The sequence below is a fragment of the Chamaea fasciata genome, unplaced genomic scaffold, assembly GCF_029207755.1.
Source record: "Chamaea fasciata isolate MVZ Bird 193981 ecotype frontalis unplaced genomic scaffold, bChaFas1.0.hap1 SCAF_2, whole genome shotgun sequence".
Classification (NCBI taxonomy): Eukaryota; Metazoa; Chordata; class Aves; order Passeriformes; family Sylviidae; genus Chamaea; species Chamaea fasciata.
Window position 1 is genome coordinate 114,619,273 of NW_027094087.1, and position 22,448 is coordinate 114,641,720.

A 22,448-nucleotide genomic window follows, 5' to 3' on the forward strand; every position below is an offset into this window, starting at 1 on the left:
GGACTGATTTATTTATTTAGTTCCAAATCCACCTTGTTTTGTATTAAAATTATAAATGGCCCCTCTGGGTTTCACTTTGGCAGCAATTAAGGCCCCACAGGATTTCAGCTGCCACAGCTTTTATAACAAATGCTTGTGAAGAAGAGGAATATTCCATTGATTTTCTTCCTCTAAAGGAAAATCCCAATTAGGAGCTTCCTAATTAAAGAACCCAAACATTGGTGAAAACCCTTATCACTCCTCCAACCTTAAAAAGCTTTACCTGGAGTTCAACTTTTAATCCAGAGCAAATTAAAGCGACCTCAAATCTGTACCAATCCCACTCCACTAACAGCTGTTCCCATTAATTAGTTGGGCTTAGTGAGCAATAAATGTAAATATAAATTAGGTGAGGCAAAAAAAAAAAAGAGGTTTTAAAATTACTTTTTCCCGATTTTCATCTTTTTCAGGCTCTGTTCAGCCTGAGCAGCTTTGCTGAGGGATAAAAATCTGTGCAGTTTGGTGAGTAATTAAATTACTGAAATTTGGTGAGTAATTAAGTTACTAAAATTGAGATTTTCCAGGGACAAACTGATCCTTTTCCTGAGAAGGAAGCAGTTTAATCTTTTATTTTTTTGTCACTTTTCCCTCTCTCAGGTGACAGGATTGAACTCACCTCACTGGATGCTGGAATCCCAGGGCCCCTTTTGATCTCCAGTTTATCACTTGACCATCCAAGTCTGGCTGGAAAGAGACACGTTTATTAATTAGAATGGATTCAAAATGAAGATTTCACTTCTTTTCTTTAGGTAACTGGAGAATTCCACAGTAACTTCTTGACATTATCCCTGTGGGCCTGTTTTTAAAAGTCATTTTCACTTAAAACTCCCCCTATATACAAAATAGCACATCCAGACTATGCCTGGAGATTTCTAACTGACGTTATTATTTTTTAAAAAAATATATATAATTCATTTTTAATATCTATAATTAATATATATAATTCTTAATATATATAATAAATTATAAATATAAAGGGCTGTTGAAATGAGGGTTGTGTGGAGTAAGTTGTTGTTTCTGCAGCTCTTGATGTTATATATAATTAATTAAATTATTATGTATAATTTAATATTAATATAAATTATTATTACATTACTATTACTAAATTACATATAATAATAATATATTAAGAAGAACGGATAGTAATTCTATATCTAACACAAAATTGGACATTCTCTCAACCATGTTTTCCAACACTAAAAAAATGCTTGGAAGAACAAAGGAGGAGGGGGCCAAGCCTGGTTTCCCACGTTCAATCCCTGCTTTTCCCCGAGGAATTTCTCATGTCCAATCTCTGCTTTTCCACAAAGAATTCCCCATGTTCAATCCCTGCTTTTCCCCGAGGAATTTCCCATGTCCAATCCCTGCTTTTCCACAAAGAATCCCCCATGTTCAATTCCTGCTTTTCCACAAGGAATTTCCCGTGTTCAATCCCTGCTTTTCCATAAGGAATTCCCCATGTTCAATCCCTGCTTTTCCATAAGGAATTTCCCATGTTCAATCCCTGCTTTTCTACGAGCAATTCCCCATGTTCAATTCCTGCTTTTCCACAAGGATTCTTTTCCCTGGGAATTTGCTCTCACCATTTGTTGGTTCTCCGTGGCCTCCCCATCCCTTGCTGGGGGCATCCAGGGCCTCCACAATGCAGAGCTGCAGGAAAATCAGGATAAAATGGAATCATGGGATATCCTCAGTTGGGAGGGAGCACCAGGATCATGGAATCCAACTCCTGCCCTTGCACAGCTCAAAATCCCACCCTGTGCATCCCTGGGAGCGTTTTCATTTGATAAATCAGATTTTTCTGGCAATACTTGGGTTCTCCCCACAGCCACGCTCTGACCCATATTTCACCAAGGGCTCCTTTCCCTTTAGGATCTCACAGCTCCAAGTGAACTCCAGATGGTTTAAACAGCACTGAAATCTTTTTATTTCTGCAGAAAACCGCCAAACCACCTCTCCCTGCTGAGTGCCTGGTTGTTTGTTTTTTTTGTTTTGTTTTGTTTTTTTTTTTTTGAGGCAGCAACTCCAGCATTAATCCAAGGAGAACAATCTGATCCCATTAGCCCAAGGGAGCGGAGGGAGTGCTGGGTGCTGTGCCTGCCTTTTTTTGTTTTGTTTTTTTTTGGTGAGGTACCACGACTCTGGATGCTCTTCCCACCAGGATTTTCCATCTCTGATGCTGTGCAAGAGATCCAGCTGGAGAATTGGAAAAGTGCTTTCAAATAAACATAAACATGGAGAAGGAGAAGGAGAGAGAAGGAGAAGGAGAAGGAGAAAGAAGGAGGAGAAAGAGGAGGAGAAGGAGGAAGGAGGAAGGAGGAAGGAGAAGGAGAAGGAGAAGGAGAAGGAGAAGGAGAAGGAGAAAGAAGGAGGAGAAAGAGGAGGAGAAGGAGGAAGGAGGAAGGAGGAAGGAGAAGGAGAAGGAGAAAGAAGGAGGAGAAAGAGGAGGAGAAGGAGGAAGGAGGAAGGAGAAGGAGAAGGAGGAGGAGGAGGAGGAGAAAGAGGAGGAGAAGGAGGAGAAGGAGGAGAAGGAGGAGAAGGAGGAGAAGGTTATCACCACCTTCATTTTAGTTCTGAAATCCCGATTTAAAAGGAGGACATTTCAGCGCAAGAAATAAAACAACGAGCAACACTTGCAGCAATTTTACTTTCAGTAGAATACTTCCAGAGTTTTGCCTTTTATTCCTGAGGTTGAAGAGCGTTTTTGGGTTTCTGGTCAACGGAATAATTCCATCCTCACAGCTGGAGATTCCCAAGCTGGAAAAGCCTCCCCCGTTCCTCCCTTACCTGCCCAGGTGCTGGCCCGGCTGGGCCGGGAGCTGCCGGGAATCCCGGGAGCGGCTCCCGGCTCTTCCCTCCATGGATTTTTTGGATGCTCTAAAAGGCGGGAGAGGCTCTGAGCCCCTCTTGCGTGCGAGCCGCCGAAGGAACTCACCGAAAACAAACACAGGCAGAGCAGGGAGATGTCCTGAAGGAGACAGAGGTTTTGTCCAGGGGTTCAAAGGTGGGACAGGTGTCACCTCGGAGGCTGTTCCAGCGACAGCAATCAGACGGGTTTTGTTAGGTTTGGTTAGCAAATCCCACGGGATATATTGATATTTACACCATTTACACATCTTTATCCGATTTCTCCTTCTGGTGCTGTTTTACTGAATGTGAATTTGCAGAATTCTCGGGGTTAGAGCAGAATCAGGATTTGCTTTTTATCAGATACACTCTGGAAATGCACTTTTGGGAAAACTCATCCACAGCCTGTCCTAAAAAAAATAAGTCTAAGTTCAAATGGGAACTTTCTTCCCAGAGAAGGGAAAATAATTTGATTTAACTAATTTTAATTTTATTAATCTGATCACAGATTATTTCCTGTTAATTGGGCATCTTCAGTCTAAACCCACTGCCTCCCATTTTTAAATACATTGTGATATCTGTGAAGCTGTAAATAAATAAATAGTGCCCTATTACAAATAAAAAAATTGCATGCAGAGTCTCAATCCCTTTGAACATTTCTGCACCAAAATCAGTGCAATTCATAGAACAAAGAACACGGTGAACAATATTAAAAATCCAAAATATTTGTTAAGTAACAGCACAGGTCCTGAGGAAAAACAGCAAATTCCTTAAGTGACCTGAAGTGTAATTAAATATCTTGCTAAATTACAGCCTGACCTCCACATATTTAATTTCAGCAGCCCAGTTTTATTTAGTCCTGGTTTAACTTGAGAGTTGAAAGGGAAGTTTGTGGTGAAGATTTGATATCTGTGATCTTGCAATCAGATCTGGGTGTGAGGAAAATTGATTTATTCCTCTGCCAGCATGGGTGTTAGTGCAGGATTAGAGCCTAAACTGCTGAAATGTAACACTCCAGAAGATGCAAAGGTATTCTCAGTTAAATCTAATTATTTAATTCTCAATTAAATCTCTTGATAAAGCCCTGCAAACCGAACAAAATTTATTGGTTTGATTTTATTTAATATTCAAATTTATAATACTTTTAATTGATTAATAATTGGTTAAACTTGGTGCGAAGCAAATTTATTACAAAACTATTGAAAGTACAACTTTGGTGATGAAGCTGCAATGTAATTAAATCCAGTTACACGTAGGAAAAAATGTGAATATTACATTATAGCACTAATCAACCCAACCACATAATTTAATTGGCATTTTTGTGGAAATCATTAGCTAAAGTCAGGTTCCTTTTGGCAGTACGCTTAATGTAAGGTGCTTCATTTTGATATTAGGTGAAGAACACAGAATCAGCAAAGTTTTCCAAGAACTCAGGGGAATTGTTCAGATCTCTGAAATTACCTGGAAATAACTATGACAGGTTCACCTTCTGCAGAAAGAGGAGCCCTGTGCTAATCATTTTGTGTTAATTAAAAGAGGTTTTTATCTTTGCGACAAACGGGGTTTATGCACTTTTCTCATGAAGGCAACTGTGCATTTGGAAGAATAAAGAGCTTTTACATAAATTGGCATATTTGGGGGAACTTGGACACCTCCACAGCATTTGTAGTTTTGAATAATACCTGATATTAACCAAAAAACCCACAGACACTGACGGCAGGCAAAGCTCCTCCCAGAGAAATCCACGGAAAAGCTTTTAAGGAGCAGAAGGAGAAGGAACCAGCTGGTGACACTGCACAGCAAGGCCAGGCTCAAAATATTCCTTGAAATATTCCCAAAGAGCAGCTCAGCTCCTCCGAGGTTACACAGCAGAGCTGGGAGGTTTTTGAGGGCTGCTATCACTCCCTCTTTGTTCCAAGGCTTCCTTCCACCTTCCTGTGAAAAGGAGATGACTGATGTGGTTATTTTATTTTAGAAAACCTATTTTAGTAAATTCCCTGGTGGATGAAAGGCCTTGGCTTAATAATAAAAACAATAACAACAACAGAAGGTTTTCCCCAATCTAAAATTCTGAACTTTTCAGTCAAAGCTTGTGATGTTTAAGTCCAAGTTACACTATAACAGAAACCAAAAAAACCACCAGCAGCTTTAGAGCTCTGCATTAATTCTGTGCCAGCACAGGCAGGAGCTGGAACAGAAACAGGGGCTGGTCCTGCTTTAGATTCCCTTGCGTGGTGAGGTTTTGATCCACTTTTCTCATTTCCTCATAAACTTTTCCAGGGTAGGGGGACCTCAAACATAAAAAACCAAAAAAAAAACCAAACAAAAAAACCCAAACAAACAAAAAAACAAACAAACAAAAAAAAGCTGATTGTGGAGCTGGGTGCATTAGAAATGCTGCATCCAGCCCAGGATTTGGAGCAGGGCACGTTCCTGCCAGTGGGAAGGTCACACAAAGGGCCAGGCTTTGTGCAGCCTCGGGGCTCAGCAGTGCATGCCCTGTTGAACTAACCCGGAGAAAGTGAATTCCAGAGCTCACAGCTTTGCTTTGGAGGTTGTTTTCTTTCTTTTGATGTGCCCAGGCAAGCGTTTGGGCTTCCTGCAGGAGATAAAGTCACACAAAGGAGCAAAGTGTGAGGAGATTTGCTCCTCTCTGTGTAGGGCAGGGTATGGCAGCAGCACAAGATTGGGGTTTCTGAAGCTTGAGATGGAGAATTCTTTAAAATATTTGGCCTTACAACTGAAGCTGTAAATCTGTTTGTGCCATGAGTTGTGGAAATATTATGTCCAATCCCTGGAGGTGTTCAAGGCCAGGCTGGACAATCACAAAATCACGGAATCCTCAGGGCTGGAAAAGCCCTTTAGGAGGATCCAGTGCCACCCCAGTGCCACCCCAGTGCCACCAGCATCAGCCAACCCCTGTCCCCAAGGGCCACCTCCAGACTCCTCCTGAACACTCCCACACACAGTGACTCCAAACCTCCCTGGGCAGCTCATCCCAAGGCCTGAGCACTGTGCCAGGGGGAAAAAAAGATCCTGAACATCCCCTGGCACAACTTAAAACCATTTCCTCCCCTCCTTTCACTTGAAATGTGAGAGCAAGGAATATAAACAATGTTCCCTGTTTATCTACAGAGGCAGCATGCCATTGCTAGAGATCCACTCAGGGATAAAACTGTTATTTTACAATACCTGTTACACTAAATTTCCAAGTGCAGGACAAGACCTTGAGTTCAGAATAATAGAATAAAAAGGTTGTGGCTTCCTGCCCTTTTCAGGAAACAACTGTCAGGTGTCTGTCAACGTAGGTGTTGGCTTCTTTCTTGTAGCCTTGCATTTGGCTTTTTTTTTTTTTGCATTTGGCATTTATTTTTTTACCTTCTCTCTTCACTCACACACCGAGCATCTGCCAGGATCAGGCTGAGCCACACCTTCCTTTCCCAGAACTGTGCTGTGATTTCTTTCCCTACAAAACACAGGGAGTATTTGGTAACTTTTGTGCATAGATGTATTGGAGGAGTAAAGAATAACTTGCTGCTTGTTGTGAGTTCTGAAGCAGCGATTTGTGTCTGCAAATTGTTATAAAGACATATTATAAGCTTGGCTTTTCACAAATATTATGATAAATGCTGTATATAGAATATTAAAACAACTTTGCTTTCATTTTTGCTATTAACAAAAACGTAGACACAGTAATAGTAGTAGCTGATATAATTGAGTAAACTGTCTAGTCAGAATAAAACCCAGAGAACATGTGATAAAGACTCTGCTATTAAGATGCCAACTATCAGCATTTGCCATCTAAAAAAAGTACAGACCAAGGCCCAAACTGAAAATGATAATAAAACCACCAAAAAAACCACATGCTCCAAAAAAGCAGACCCAAAGAGTAGCAATGCTGAACAGTTTCTAGAAAAATATAAATATGCATAATATAAATATAAATATGCATATTATTAAATATATAGAAATACTAAATATATAAATATGGAACAGACTGATATAATAAGAAAAGTCTTTAAAAGGTCCCTCCAAAAATGAAAAGTGTGCTCTTAGCGCTGAATGCCAAGCACCTGCTGTTATAACCCTTTACTTTATTTCTATCTCCTATTGTCTTTTTATTAAACTTTTTAAATTTCACCAAGAAAGTAAACGTCGTTTTTCACAGAAATCCTGCAGTTTTATTCCCCGACAGGCTGTTCTTCACTCTGATGTCAGTGCTCAGCCCTTTCTCATTCGGTGAATCCAACGAACGGGCTGAAATTAACTGAATCCGTTTGCGGCTTTGGCGGCTCCAGGAATGGGAACTGCAGACCAGGTGTCTTCTCCTGGCTCTGTGTGGGATACAAAATGGAACACTGTGCCTTTAGGGCAGTACCAATCCAGGAATGAAGTCAGGTAGCAATGTGAAATCATCTCTGAGGAAGATCCTTTCCTGTTGTCCATCTGGACTGTTTTAGATTTGGAAAAGCAGATTTATCCTGGGCTCCATCACAGCTGATGGGAGCAGCAGGTGAGGGAGGAATTGTGTCCCTGTGTCCCCTCAGGTGAGGCCCCACCTGCAGAGCTGCCCCAGCCCCGGGGCCCAGCACAGGGAGGACGTGGAGCTGCTGGAGAGAGCCCAGAGGAGGCTCCAGGATGAGCAGAGGGATGGAGCAGCTCTGTTGGGAGGAAAGGCTGGCACAGCTGGGATTGTTCAGCCTGGACAGGAGAAGCTTTGGGCTGAGCTCAGGGTGGCCTTGCAGGGCCTGAAGGAGCCCCAGGGAACCTGGAGAGAGACAATTCCCAAGGCACGGAGGGACAGGACACAGGGAATGGCTTCCCAGTGCCAGAGGGCAGGGCTGGATGGGATCTTGGGAATCAGGAATTGTTCCCTGGGAGGGTGGGGAGGGGCTGGAATAGAATTCCCAGATTTGCTGTGGCTGCCCCTGGATCCCTGGCAGTGTCTAAGGCCAGGTTGGACATTGGGGCTTGGAGCAGCCTGGGACAGAGCAAGGTATCCCTGCCCATGGCAGGGGGTGGAGCTGGATGGGCTCTAAGTCCCTTTTACCCAAAAGCCATTCTGCAATTCCCAGAGAAGCCGAGTCGTGGCGCGGCGGACGAGAAGACCTGGCCTTGCTCCTTCTCCTCCTCTTCCTCCTCCAGAGCACGCCTACAACTAACCCGCCGCAAAGAGACAACACTTTAAACGACTTGGAGCGATCTTTATTCCCTTTTACACCCTCTTTTCCCCACAGAACCGCGCACTCCCGAAGCCGCCGCGCTCCCCTCACGCTGAGGGGAGGGGAGGGAGGGGTGGAGACAACCGACGGCACGAAAGGGGCGTGGCGCCGCGCGCGCCAGGCCCCACCAACCAATCAGCACCGGCAGAGCCCCCCCCCCGCCTTCCTACGCCAAACGCTGCGATTGGCCGGGCCGGGCGGGAGGGGGCGTGGCCCGGCGCCCGCCATGCTGATCACGCTGTGCTACCTGTACCTGTGGGCGCGCCGGGGGCCGCGCTCGGCCGCGCTGGTCCGCAGCACCGTGCGCAGGCTGCACCGCTCCCGCTGCTCCTTCACCTTCTGCGCCCGCCAGCCCCTGCCCGAGGAGAGCGTGTGCCTCCGCGTCGGCGGAAAGGTGTTCTGCACCGGCGAGGCGCAGGTAGAGCCGCGGGGATGAGCATCCCCCGTTGCCGGCGCGTCTCCGGTTTGGGTTTTGGGGGTTAGCGGCGGGCGGGGGTTTGGGGAATATAGGGGAAAATAACGCGCGGAGGGGATTCCTAGGCGCTGTCAGAGCCGGGGGGAAGGAGGAGGGGACACCCCGGTGGTGGCTTTGGTTGGAAATGTTAGTTCAGGTGTGAATGTTAGTTCGCTCTCCCCGCTGCTGGCATGGGAGATGGGCTGAGGGATGCTCCGCGTGCTGCAGATGTCCGTTTATATGTATATAGACGTGTGTATGTGTGTTAAGTGCAGCTTTGCAAGGACTGCAGTGCTTATAGGAAAGCTTGGCTCGGAGAGCTTGATGGAATTTCACGGAATCGCAGAATGGCTTGGGTTGAAAAGGACATTAAAGATCATACTGATCCCATCCCTGCCACGGGCTCCAAGCCCCGATGTCCAACTCCAGCAGGCACGGCTTCTCTGGGCACCCTGCGCCAGGGATTTCCCACCCTCCCAGGGAACGTTTTCCTCCTGAAATCCCATCTAAACCCGCTCACTCTCAGTTTAAGGGCATTCCCCCTTGTCTTGTCTCTCCACGTCCCTGGGAAAAGCCTCTTCCCATTTTAGCAACTTGCCTTGAGCACGTACAAGGGTTTAGTCTAAAAATATGTGTTCATATTTTTCAAATATGAACACATATTTAGTCTAAAAATGTGTTCATATGTTCAAGATTCATGTCTTGAACACGACAAAACGTTTAAAACGTTGCTGGATCTGCCCTGGAATGTGAACTGAGCCTTTGCTTCCTCAGTGCTGTGCTCTCCCCGGAGGAAAATGTGCTGGGAAATGAAAATCCCGGTTTTTTTTACAAAGGCCAGGGCTGGGGGAGGCTGTGGCAGCCCATGGCAGTGGAAAAACCCTGTGCCCGAACCGCTTGGCAGTGCTGGAAGCAAAACTGAAAGTGAAGCTTGCTTGACTTCCAGGATGAACAGTGGAATTCCCCTGGCACTGCCCCCAGCTAGGCTGAATTATTGAAATGATTCTTGCATTTCTCTAAATCTTGTCACTAAACGCCAGAATTGGTCTGGGTAAGGCTCTGCTTTTTTGCTGCTGCTCCTGTGTGGGTGGTTGGGAATTATTTCAGTTGTTCCAGGCATTGCTGGGAAGGGATTTGTGGAGCTAAGTGCACTTCAGGAAGGCGAGAAGCTTTTCATAAGTTCAGGGGGTGAAGAGAACGTTTGCAGTGAGGGAAAAACAAGATTAGAATTGCTGATGGAGTTGGTTCTATTTAAAACTAGATTTTCTTGCTGTTTAATGGACAGATGATTTCACACTGAGGACTGATGGTGGCAATCTCAGAATCTTCCACAGCCAAGTTAAATGCTTAATTCACGTTCCAGTAAAGCTCTCAAAACCAAAACAAAGCCGTGTTTAGAGGACTTCTGCCTCAGCTGCCCTGGATTATTGTCCTGTGAGGAGGATTTCAGCTGATTTCTGCTCTTTGCTCCACTCCTGCTCGTTCCTGAAACAGCTTCTCCTCAGTCCTTGCACAGGCAGCACATTTTTTTCTGTCTGCAGCGCTGTTCATGGAGGCTGATTTTATAATCTGCTGGCTTTATTGGGAGCTGGGCAGCCCTCTGGGGAGCTGCAGCTTGGCACAGCCTCGGGGCTCTTATTCAAGATGGTTTTTGTCTCTTTTCAAGTTCGTGCTGGCAGCCTTTGAGAATTCCTGGTGTGCTGCACCTCGGGGTGAGGGCTCCGGCCCTGCATCACTGGGGAGCTCTCTACATCATCTGTGAAGAGATAAAATGTTAATTAGGGTTATTTTTTTTGGCTTCTGGGCAGCCAGCAAAGCTCCTTTCTGCTCCCTCAGTAGCTTGGACTGTGATCAGCAGCTTGCTTAAGACCCCAGCAAGTCATAAATCATCACCTGTGAAGGCTTTTTTTTTGGTTTGATCTTTAGCCAGCTCGGATGTTGAAGGTATTTTAAAGCTTCCTGAGCTCAGTTCACTTTCCTCTGGGAGAAATCAATATTTGCTTGTGCTGCTCCTGTGCTCACCAAGGGTGGTTGGAGCGGTGAACTGCCCCCAAAACTTTGATATTCTGGGGTTTCATTTGAGGTGTGCAGGGATGAACGCTTTTAGTGGCAGAATTTAGTGCCAGAGGGGAATTCTTTCCTGCCTCTGCTGAAGGTGTGTGCTCGTGGTGTGGCAGAAGCAAAGCAGCTATTTCTAATGCTTGCCATTTTGTAAAGTATGTCAAGACAAATGAAGCTCAAAGCAAAATCTATGTAAAAATTAAAATCTAAGTTAAAATTAAAAATGCAAGTGATGTTTTCCTGAGGAGCTGTGAGGTGTCTTAAACGTGGTTTTGAGCTTTTTTTGTTCCTTGGTGAAGGCAAGAGAGGGAACCTTTTGTAGCTGAATGAAGAAAAACTTTTGTCCAGTGGTCTGCTGAGTGGTGCATAGAACAACTTCTGGGGAAAATCGATCCTGAATGAATTATTTCTGTATGTTTCATGAGTTTCATAGTGAATGAGGAACTTTGGTGCAGATGAATGAGGGTTCAGTGTTCAGAGTGGATGGGAGAGGGGGATGAGGTGAGGAATGTGAAATAACCATCACCCTTCCTTGCAAGGCTGCAGGGTCAGGTTTGAACTTAAGCTGGGCATCATTTAAGAAGGAATTCTTAAATCAGCTGCTTTCTTTACAGCCTCATTTTCCTTTCCCGTTTCTTCCAGTTCCTTGATGACTTAAGCAGGTGGAGTGTGCTGCTCGTTTCTCCCTTGGTCCACCCTGAGAAGCTGCTGCCAGCAGAGCACATTGCCTTTGTGACAGAGAGCACTTCTGCTCACACTGAGAGCTTGCAGAAGGGCCCTGACTCTTCAAAGGAGGTGAGAAACTCTCTTTGTGTCTTGCATGGAAGGGATGTTTTTGGGAATAAAAAGGGAACTGCTTCATTTGAAGCACTGTTAATGATCAGGCTCTATTTTGTGTTTCAGACAGAGCCAGAGATATTTGGTTGAGACTTTTCAGTGACATTTTTCTCTGGTTGTGGGTGGGAATTGCCTCCCTGCTCTGGAGCCAGACTGGGAGAAGTTGGGATTGTTCAGCCTGGAGAAGAAAAGGCTCCAGGGAAAGCACAGAGCCCCTTCCAGGACCTAAAGGGGCTCCAGGAGAGCAATTCTGGACAACAACTTGGCTTCCCACTGCCAGAGGGCAGGACTGGATGGGATCTTGGGCAGGAATTGTTCCCTGGGAGTGTGGGGAGGGGCTGGGATGGAATTCCCAGATTTGCTGTGGCTGCCCCTGGATCCCTGGCAGTGTCCAAGGCCAGGTTGGACATTGGGGCTTGGAGCAGCCTGGGATGCCCTTGTGGAAAATCTTTCTCCTGTTTTTTTTTTTTTTCAGCCCCCTTTAGGCACTGGAGGGCTGTGAGAGAGGGGAGATGGATCTCTCTGCCTCCAGGGCAGAGGGGAAAAAGGCAGATGTGCATGTCAGGATGTGTCTGGAATAAAACATCTGGGATTCCAGAGCTCCTCGGTGAGCCAGGCTCTGGCCCAGGCTGGGATCCCCCCTGGGGCCATGGATAAGGGTGTCCCTAAGGGCCATCTCTCCCCCTTGGTGCCTGGAGTCAGGTTGCAGGCTCTTTCTTGGGGTTCCTGGAGTTCACATCCAGGTGCTCATGGCCTGTCTGCTTCCCTGGGTGAGGATCTCGTGTTTTCCAGGTCAATGTTTCCAGGAGATGATCCAACAATCCCCTCTTGGGGTCAACATGGGGAGCAGAGCGCTTGGTGAACAGATTTATCGGAGGGCAGGTTGGGAGTGGGCTCAGCTCCAGGTTTAGGGGCTGCAGTGAGGTTTTGGGGGGCTGCAGTCAGCCTTTGGGTGCCTTCACCCCCTGGTTTTTCCAGAGCAGAGCATGGATTTGGGACCTGTTAGTCAGGAATGATGTCCAGAATTGCTGCTTCAGGGGAAATCCTTGGTTTCATGGAGCTCTGAGGCACCCAGGGCTTGGTGGGGCTTTTTCTGCTCCAGTCTTCTCATCCTGATTCCACTGGGCACACATTTCCTTGGAGAAAACCTGCATTAACTGCTTTGGGAATGATTTTATTGCCTTTGGTTGGTGGAATCCATCCAGGTGGGCTCTGCTTCTGGAGATGAATGAGCTGTGCCCTCCCTCTTGTCTCAGAGTGCACCTGGGCACTGCTGGGCCAGCTCAGATGGGGGATTTTTATTTTACTTTTCCTTTTAGTGTAGCAGAAAGATCCACAGAAACATCTGCATTGAAGCTCTAATTATCTATGCTTTCATTTGTTTTTTTTTTTTTTTTTAATTAATCTCCTTGGGTTTGCTTTGGTTTTCTTTAGGATGGAAAATTTCACATTCTTACGTGGACATTAATAATTAATTTGATTTAGAAAGCTCAAAAGTGATAGTCCAGGAAAAAAAAAAGAAGTCAAAACTAAAGAGGAAAAGGACTGCTGGTTTCTTTTGGTTATTGTTCTTCTGTTAAAGTGATCCTAATTTTGGGACCTGTGGCTGTCACCACAGCCGGGGGCTGTGGGCACACGCTGCTCTTGGGGCAATTTCTGGCCAGAAAAGCCATTTTTTGTAGGACTGTCAGTGATCTGGGACTGGTGAAAATGAGGGGGACTCAGAAAACAGGAGTAGGAATAAAGTCTCATCTCTTGCTCAGAGCTGGCTTTTCGTCCTTTATTCTGACAGGATTTTGATTTCCAATTGGAAAATATCCAAAAGCTGGAAAAGAGTGGAAAATTTCGAAGCTGGGAAATATTCCCTAAGGGTTTTTGCTCTGCTCTGGAGCCAGTGGATTGTTGGCTGAGCAGGATTTCAGGGTCACAGGTTTTGGCAGGAGCTTTACTTTGTGACTTACTCCTGTGGGTTCGCTGTGCAGCAATAACTACGTTTTACATCCGAGATTTTACTCGGTGCTACCAAAGAAAGGTCACAGAGCATCAACAGATCTTCCTCACAGTTTCCAGGTGTGGGTGTCACCTACTTGTGCCTGTTCTTTGGATAAGAAAGGATATTTAAATGCTCTGGAAGTAGAAGAACACTCTGCCACCACAGGCAGTCACATGGAATTTGGGATGTGCTCTGGAGTTTAACCCCGAAGTTCAAAGTGGTAAAGCCCCACACACTGCTCCCCTTTTCCTTCTGGAAAGGGAATTTTTTCACTGAGGGTCTGCAGAAATCATGGATCAGAAGAAACTCAGCCAGGTTTCTGGTGAGGTATCCAAAGGCCAGAGTTAGAAATATGGATTGAGACCCCAGCACAGGGAGGACGTGGAGCTGCTGGAGAGAGCCCAGAGGAGGCTCCAGGATGAGCAGAGGGATGGAGCAGCTCTGCTGGGAGGAAAGGCTGGCACAGCTGGGATTGTTCAGCCTGGACAGGAGAAGCTTTGGGCTGAGCTCAGGGTGGCCTTGCAGGGCCTGAAGGAGCCCCAGGAAACCTGGAGAGAGACAATTCCCAAGGCACGGAGGGACAGGACACAGGGAATGGCTTCAAACTGAGAAATGACAAATTTAGGTGGGATGCTGGGAAAAAATCCTTCCCTGGGAAGGGCGGAAGGGGCTGGGATGGAATTCCCAGATTTGCTGTGGCTGCCCCTGGATCCCTGTGCGTGTCCAAGGCCAGGTTGGACATTGGGGCTTGGAGCAGCCTGGGACAGTGGGAGGTGTCCCTGCCCATGGCAGGGGTGGGAATGGGATCATCTTTAAGGTCCCTTCCAACCCAAACCCTTCCATGATTCTGTGACTAAATGGTCTCATTTGGATTGTGCTAATCAGAAACTCGTTTGACAATGACTCAGAAAGGAGACAGAACCATCAGGGTTGTTTGTTCTTTCTTCTTGTTCCCTTGGGAAACACCTCAAAGTCAAAACCTGGAGCTGGATTCTCTTGGCTGTCTCACAGTTAAATGTGAACCATTTAACTGCAGTGAATAAAAAGGTACATTTAGCTGATGGTCTAATTATGAACAAGGGGAACAACTGACAGCTCACCCTCAGTTTGGGCATTCAAAATAAGTTTTTCCTTATTTCATTCGTTGTTTTACATCTGTGGTGAAAAGATGAACTTCATGGAAGTAGTGTCAAAGTGCTGCCGCTGCTCTGTGGGAATTTCACTTTGTCCCCCAGTTTTTGGAACATGGCAAAGGCTGAATTGGTTTTTTTTTTTAGGTCATGAAGGCAGGTGCTGCTTCCTTGTCTCTAAAAACTCCTTCATGGGAGAACAACTGGTTTGTGTATCCAGTTGTGTCTCCTGCTTGTGCAACGTTTCTTTCCTGGGAAAAGGAATTTTGGATGTAGATGAACATCTTGAACCCTCAGGGTTTAGTTAATTCCTCTGATAATTTTTATTAAACCCCTGTGGTTTATTTTTGTTCTTTTTATCAGCATTCTTGCTTTGGAGTTTGTGCTGAAGGAAGCAAATCCAAACAGAATTTTTCTTGCAGAATGCGACGACGCTCTTCTGACATTTTGTTGCTGGGAACTTTCAGAGCCGTGATCTTTGGGAAACGATTCCTTTGCACTCCCAATTTCCTCCCAGCACTTGGTGTTGGTGACGTTCTCTTCCACCAGGGCTCAATCTTTGCTGCCCAAAGCAACCCTCCCTCAGTAAATTCTTCAGCTTGTATTCAATTCTCCTGCAGTTCCTCTTGAAAACTCACCGTGTTGTTGATACTTGGGGATTTTTTTCCATGACCTTTCCCAACTGAAAGCCATCCATGTATGCTCTGTTCTAGATTGTCAAGTGGTCAGACTTTTGTTCACCCTTGGCCTATAAACCTGGTGAACCTTTTAAGTTAATTGCTGAAGCCAGTGTAGATAATTTCAGTAGCCTTGGAATAGCCTTCCTGGAAGACAGGCTGCAGATGGATAACGGGATGGTGCCACACAGGATTGTTTGTAAGTATCCTCCTGCTCGTTTTTAATAGCACAACATGCTTGGTTTATGGTTGTTTTAAGGAACTTTGCGAATAGTTTTTGTACCTACCTGAAAATTCTGCGTTTATTTGGGCAGAGTTCTCTTCCTGTTGGGATTCCAGGCAGTTGATCCCTCTAGCTCTGCTTTAATTTCACTGGATGGTGGAATGGTTTGGGTTGGAAGGAGCCTTAAAAATCATCCATTCCCATTCCCTGTGGGCTTCCACTCGCCCAGGGTGCTCCAAAGCAGAAGTTAGAAAATACTTTCTTTAAGTCTTGTCTGGTAGATTAACAAATCTATTTAAACCCCCCCCCCACAAAACTGTATTTTTTAAAGCAAATGTTCTCTTTTTCTTTTTTTTCCTGTTTGAAATAGAAATGTATCCAAACCTGAGCATGGATTGAGAACATTTTGGTTGGACTTTTTGTTTGTCTGTGGGGTTTTTATTTGCTTTGCTGTTTTTTTTAAATGTAGATCACAGTGCACAGGCAGAAATTAAGGGATGACAAAATCAACAACATTTAACTGAAGTGTAAGAGGACAGGAATATTCTCCCAAAAGAATCTGAGCGGGAAATTCTGCCTCTCCTGGTGCTTTTTTCTGCATAAATATTCCCCCAAAGAAGGATGGAAGCTGAGAGTGTCCCAGCCACTCCTTTTTAAAAATGTTTTCTGCCTCCTTTTGCTTCCAGTGCTGTGTGGAAGCTGCTCCAGAGCAGGCTGGGGGAGGCTCTAGATGGAAGAACAGAGGTTGGAAGCTGTGAAATTCCCTTGGGATATCAAAAAATAATAATAAAAACTTGCTTCATGCTTCTGCTCCAAAGGAGATGTAGTTTCATAAGGCAAGGGATTGAAGTTGGATCTGCAGCAAGATTTTGTTCATCAAGTTTCTCCCTGGATTAAAAGCACGATAAATTGATTTGGTTTTGTGTGAGTGGGGAAGGACTACAGTAAAATTTTTCAGATTTTGCCTTGAAGTGTTCTCGTGGCTCAGCAGCTGAAGAAACCCTCCCTTGTGAAGGATATTTTTTTCTCTCCTCTTTGCTCTGCATATTTCATGCTGGCAATAATCATCTTTGCTCCTCTTCTCTTCTCACTTGTTTTTGCTACGAATTATCTTCACTTTTCTCTCGTTTTCAGGGGAAAAGGGGAATTTTTAACAGTTCTTCTTATTTTCTTGTCTTCCCTTGGATTCTTAGCTCCCAAATCTTCTCGTGGGTGCGTCTGTCTTCCTTTCTGCAGACTGAAATCAGTTCAAATATCTCTTTACTCCCTTTTCTTGTGCCAAACCTTTATCTGCAGCCCTCAGTGCTGCAAGGGACGTGGTCTGATATCTACTTTACCCAATAGCATCACTTCGTTGGCTTATTTCAAAACAGTTTATTTCCAAACAGCAGCAAGTGATTTTTAAACCCTGCCCTCCTTAGAAGAGCAGTATTTTTCCAGAGGTATTTTCTTTTCTCTGTTTTGTCTTTAGATGTATGTTATGAGCTCAAATCTCTGTTCTTCTGGGTGGGGGGAAAACAGGATTTGTTGTGTCAAATCAGTGAAATTCTTGCTGCTGCAGAGCATTTGTAGTGAGGCTAAATTCTGCTGTTCATGATATTTATCATAACCCTTTTAGGTCATTATTCTAACCCCTTTTTTTTTTTGTATCCTTGACCTTTCCCAGCTGTGCATTTGGAGGAATCTGCTCTGAAGGAGTTGGCACAGGAGGCACCGTCGGCGAAGGAGAAAAGCGCAGACATGGATGCACTAACTCCTGCTGGGAAATCAGGGTTGGGCCGAGGTGAGGAGGAGAAATCCAAGCTGGAAGAAGAAGAAAGGGAGCAGGAGGAGGAGACAGGAGCTGGGGAACAACACCACTTGCACCTTTCCAGCTGCCAGGAGTGCCTGCAGCTGGAGAACAGCACCATCGAGTCGGTGAAATTCGCCTCTGCAGAAAACATCCCAGAGCTCCCCGATGATTGCAGCAGCAGAGCTGGGGAGAAGGAGGATGAAAGTCTGGAAAAAGGAGTGAAAAGAATCAACCTGGCTGGGAAACCCCCGAATATCTTGATTTACCTGGGCTCTGAGGCTGCCAAGGGCAGGTTTGAGCAGGTGAAAGGTGTCCTCAGGGAATGTGTGGATGCTGAGAGCTACACCATCTACCAGCTGCACCAGGAGCAGGTGCTCAGGGATCCCTGGATTGACAACTCCCTGCTGCTGGTCATTGCCACGCAGGAGCCCATTCCTGAGGGAAGCCACAAGCAGTTTATGGCATTTTTGTCCAAGGGGGGGAAGATCCTCGGCTTTTCTTCCTCCTTCACCTTCGGGGGCGTGCAGATCAAGCGCAAGAACAAACTGAGGAAGGCTGTGCAGGAGCTGGTGGTCTCCAAAAAGGACAGCCCCGAGGTGAAGCTGAACCTCCTGGTCAGTGGCTGTGTTTTTGAGGAGGGGATGAAGGGAGATGGCGGCAGAGTGAAGGTGTGGAGTCGATTAAATAATGCCGATAAAGACCCTGTGATTGTGCACGTGGCTCACGGGAGCAGTGGAGGAGAAGCCGTCCTGTCCCAGGTACTGTGAGCAGGCAGAAATTCATTTCCTCACTGCTGCATGATCTGCAATCCTCAAAAAATTGTTCCCATTGCATGTGCTTGGGGATTCCTGTCAAGGGGAGGTGTGGGATCATGGGATGGTTTGGGTTGGGAGGGACCTTAAAGCCCATCCAGTGCCATGGGCAAGGACACCTTCCACTGTCCCAGGCTGCTCCAGCCTGGCCTTGGGCACACACAGGGATCCAGGGGCAGCCACAGCTGCTCTGGGAATTCCATCCCAGCCCCTCCCCACCCTCCCAGGTGTAAATGGATGGCCAAGGGATCCAGAATCGGGGTGGGTTCCACTTGGAATGTCACTGCTGTGAAAACACTTTGTTATTTTCACCGTGGATCACAGAGGGTGGTCTAGCAAAGAACAGGTTTGTGCAGGAAGCAGGAATTTCACTCATCAATCCATGCAAATATTTCCCAAGGGGTGCCAGAGGATGGTGGCAGACTTCCCGGTGGTGCCCAGTGACAGCACAAGGAGCTTTGGCCAGAAACTAAATCACAAAAATTCCACGTGGGAAGGAATTTCCCTCCATGGAGGTGGCAGAGCCCTGAAAGAGCTGCTCAGGGAGGAGCTGATGGAATCTCCCTTTCTGGAGAACATCCCAAACCCACCTGGACACTTCGCTGTGTCACCTGCTCCAGGTGACCCTGCCTGAGCAGGAGGTTGGGCTGGATCATCTCCACAAGTCCCTTCCAACCTCAATTATTCTGGAATTCTGTCATCTTCCAGAGCAGAGCTTTGCCTTTCTGCCTGCTGGGAGTGGTACAGGAACACAGCTTGAGCAGATTTTGGGAGGTGGGAAATAAATCCCACAAAATCCTGACAAAAATAGGAAATTGTGGCAAAGGAAGAGGTGCAGAGTAAACCTTCCTGGAAACTTTTTTTGTTTCCTGAGTCCTTATTCAGGCTTCAAAGCTTTGAATGTTTAACATTCTACATCTATCAGCTCAGAGGACCTGGGAGGTGGAATTGGGGTAGTCCAGGATGAGCCTGGACTAAATAAAAATAAAAATAAAAATCATTTATTCCACAAAAAATAATATCCCAGGAAATAGCTGCCTCTCCAGTACTATGATATTGTGATCTCTGGTTAAAAAAGTCATCAAAACAGCCAAAGAAAACCCTCAAAAAATTAAACAGATAAATTCAAGTGTTCATAATATTATTTTTTTAATCTTTCCTTTTGGATAACGAGTGAGGAAGCTTCCATGGGAAGGTAAATGTTGATTATTGAAATGATTTAAATATTCCCAGCGAAAGCTGTGAGTGATGGAAAGGCTGAGCAGAGGCACCGTCAAGTTCAGAAAATAAATCTGCCCAACACACTGAGGAAAGCAGAGCAGGATTTCTTTTCCAAGATCAAGTCAAGGAACGTTAAAGATGAACAAACTTCCCGAAAGGTTCTGTTTTTACCCAAATTTTAGGTAGGGAACTTTCTCAGAGCACTGCAGTTGAACTGCTCAGGGATCAGGTGTCAAGACTTGTAGCAGTTCTGCAGCTCAGAAATATTCAGGGAGTTTTTAGGAATGTTTTTGTCTTTCATCAGCTTAAATCTGCTGGATTTTTGGGAATTCTGTGCTGCACTCTAGGATATTTATTGCTTTTTTTTTTTTGTGGGCAGCTCTGCCCCCCATGTGCTGCCAGCAAATGGATTTGATTCTGTCCCTGCGAGTTCTGCTTTGCTGCACCCTTTAAACTGATCCACCTGCTGTAGTAAAACTTAAAAGTGCAGAGGTTTTCCCCAGAACAAAAAAAAAGAAAAAGAAAAAGGAACATCAGAGCACAGCTTCGAAAATCAGATTAGAAAGGATCAGTGTGACATTTGATAATTCTAAATGACTTCCCAGTGTGGATTTGAAAAGCCCTTATTGTTTCCAGGAGCCAGGCAGTGACATCAGCCAGGAAATATTCTGGCAGATTTGTTTCCCCTCTCTTTTCTGTGCTCCTCTGGTGGGGTGGGTGTGTCCTGCCTCCTTTTTAATGTATTTTTTTACAAACGATTTGGGTTGGAAAGAATCTTAAAATTATCTCATTCCACCCCTGCCATGGGCAGGGACACCTCCAAAGCCCCAATGTCCAACCTGGCCTCGGACATTTCCAGGGATCCAGAGGCAGCCACACTCCTTCATTTCCCTGAATTTCAAGGAAAAATTAGATAAAACACCAAGAGCATCCTCAAATTTGGCAAAATGGAAGGAATGGACAAAAACAAGGGCTTTATTTAACAGCAATAAATGAATCTGCAGAGAGTGCAAGGGCTTTGAAATACCTTGTAACACAAAAGGAAAAGCAGGAAAGAAAGAGGCAAAAAGGAGGTTTATGAAGGAATTTTTTTCCCTCTTAATTTCAACTTTTAAGCATCTGCTTCAACCATGAGGAGTGATTTTCTACCAGGTGAGAAAGTAACTTTTTTAGACAGAAGGGCTCCTTTAGCTGCACTGATTTCCGCTAAATTCGTTCCTGTTCTCCGTGTCTTGTACAGCTTCTAAAAGGCTCTTGCAATTTGAATTTCAGTTTTAATGGAATTTCAGTTTTAATGGAGTTCCAATTTTAATGGAATTTCAATTTTAACGTCATTTTAATTTTAATTGTAATTCTGCTGGTGTACAAGCCAGGATATGCCCAAGCTTGCTGTTGGTTCTGGCAGACCTGAAAAGCAGAAGGTTTAAATTGAAAGTTGGTAAATACAAACCTGAACGACTCCTCCAGAAAAAGTTTATTAAGAAGGGAAATTTTAGGTTTAGGTAGGTTTTTCAGAGGAAATTGTGGTGTATTGACAGCCGTGATCCCTGAATTGGAAACTGATTTTATTTTTTTGATTTATCCTGCCAGGCCCATTTGGAGCTGGACAGCAGCTCCGTGGATGTGCAGACTGAGGAGGATTTTAATTTGCTCAAGATGAGCAATGCCAAGAGATATGAAGTCCTCAAGGAGATCCTGACGTGCCTGGGGCTGAGCTGTGAATCCAGTGAAATTCCTGTGCTGACACCCATTTATCTGCTCTCTCCAGATGAGGTAAGCTGGGTTTTACCCTGCCAGGGAAATTCAGTGGTTTTTTAAACCCTGGTTTTTCTCTTTGGAGAGTTTTCAACAGATATTGCAGGTAAGCAAAAAGTTTAATTTTTAATCCATCACCGGTTTGTTTGTTCCCTGCTGGAAGGAATTCTGAATTTCACCAGGGCAGCATTAATTCAGCATTAATTTTTACTGCATTTATTGTATTTCTGCTAGGAATTTTTAGATGCTGTTCCTTAACTGTTTGCTGCAGAAAATGACTGCTTTAAAAAAACCAGGATTTTTTGTTTGTTGAAATCAAGATTTAAAAAAATGCTGCACAGGCTGGCGACAAAATGGGAATTGTGAAGAGCAGAGTGGAGTGAGTTGGGAAGGGTCGAGGGTTGCACAGGGAAAACCTTCATTCCTGAGGATATGTTTGAAATATTCCTTGTAATATTTCCTGGGAATATTTCTAATTCAAGGGGCAGCTCTCCATGAGATACTGCTCTGAGGAATTGTGAGGAATAAGTAAAACAACTTGATTCTCACTCGTTTTTCCTTAAAACATGACTTCAAAATAGTGTGTGGATTGATTCTCTATCTGTGTGAAAACAAAACTAAAACCCATTTAACCTCCTTGATTTAAATTAAATGTGCTCCAGCCACAAGACTTGTTTATTGAACTCCTCCTATTTTTGTTCTCCTCTTTCACTATTTTTTTTTTCATGATCGTTTCTAGCCCATGCCTTTGCATTTTCCCAACGTGTCATAAATTCCAATTCAGCCAATTTCTATCCAAACTTGCCATCTAGTGGCATAGTCCAGGGTTGCAGACCATCAAGTGAAGATATTTTAACTGTGTATTCTTTAGTTAAAGTTTGTACCACAATTAGTTTTTAAAATTTTCACTCCTAAATCCTGTTAATAAATTACTGTATTCCTAAACTTCATTAATTTTAAGGGGGTTTCATGTGGCTGTTAATTGTTTTATTGACGTACTTTAGTGGTGGTTTTGCCGTGTGCAGTCACTGTTTTAATGTCTTTCCCTTTGGCCATGATGTAATTATCCAGAAATTTGTGTAAAAGGAGATTTCAACTACAACCACAGTGCCTAATGAAGAAGGGAGCACATTAAAATAAATAATGAATGCGTTAGAGTTTGGATTTCTCACAAATTATTTCTTTTTCTCCATCCATCCTGTTCTCCATAGGCCTCCTTGCTTTCCCAAAAATGTGAATTATTTGAGGAAATCCGTAACTGTCTTGCCAGCAAGTGATTTTGGGGATGATTTTCTTAGACTTCCCTGTAATAAAAATTCCAAAATGAGTTAATCGATGACCAGGCAAGCTCAAGGTGCTGTTAACAGATCCAAAAATAATGAGAA

At 44.7% G+C, this 22,448-nt stretch overlaps 1 protein-coding gene and 2 long non-coding RNA genes across 5 annotated transcripts in view; 2 read left to right on the forward strand and 1 right to left on the reverse strand.

The window, feature by feature from the left end:
- Nucleotides 1-418: 418 nt before the first annotated feature.
- LOC136286145 (uncharacterized) lies at nt 419-2,469 on the forward strand. Its single transcript, XR_010719791.1, has 3 exons — nt 419-501; nt 637-788; nt 2,201-2,469. It is a non-coding gene; the product is annotated as an uncharacterized lncRNA (long non-coding RNA).
- Nucleotides 2,470-3,442: 973 nt separating this feature from the next.
- On the reverse strand, nt 3,443-8,141 carry LOC136286146 (uncharacterized). 2 transcript variants are annotated; one of them, XR_010719793.1, is made up of 4 exons: nt 7,937-8,141; nt 7,094-7,220; nt 6,265-6,352; nt 3,443-4,821 (listed from the first exon to the last, which is right to left on the reverse strand). It is a non-coding gene; the product is annotated as an uncharacterized lncRNA (long non-coding RNA). The 2 variants fall into 2 exon arrangements; XR_010719792.1 differs by having other exon boundaries at nt 7,028-7,220.
- Nucleotides 8,142-8,334: 193 nt separating this feature from the next.
- The window catches only part of HLCS (holocarboxylase synthetase), a 113,503-nt gene continuing 99,389 nt past the window's right edge, over nt 8,335-22,448 (forward strand). For both annotated transcript variants that reach the window (XM_066177172.1, XM_066177173.1), the window contains exons 1-5: nt 8,335-8,526; nt 11,266-11,418; nt 15,297-15,459; nt 17,150-18,033; nt 20,899-21,081. In XM_066177172.1, the coding sequence (XP_066033269.1) occupies nt 8,335-8,526; nt 11,266-11,418; nt 15,297-15,459; nt 17,150-18,033; nt 20,899-21,081 (1,575 nt within the window). The remainder of the gene's footprint in view (nt 8,527-11,265; nt 11,419-15,296; nt 15,460-17,149; nt 18,034-20,898; nt 21,082-22,448) is intronic.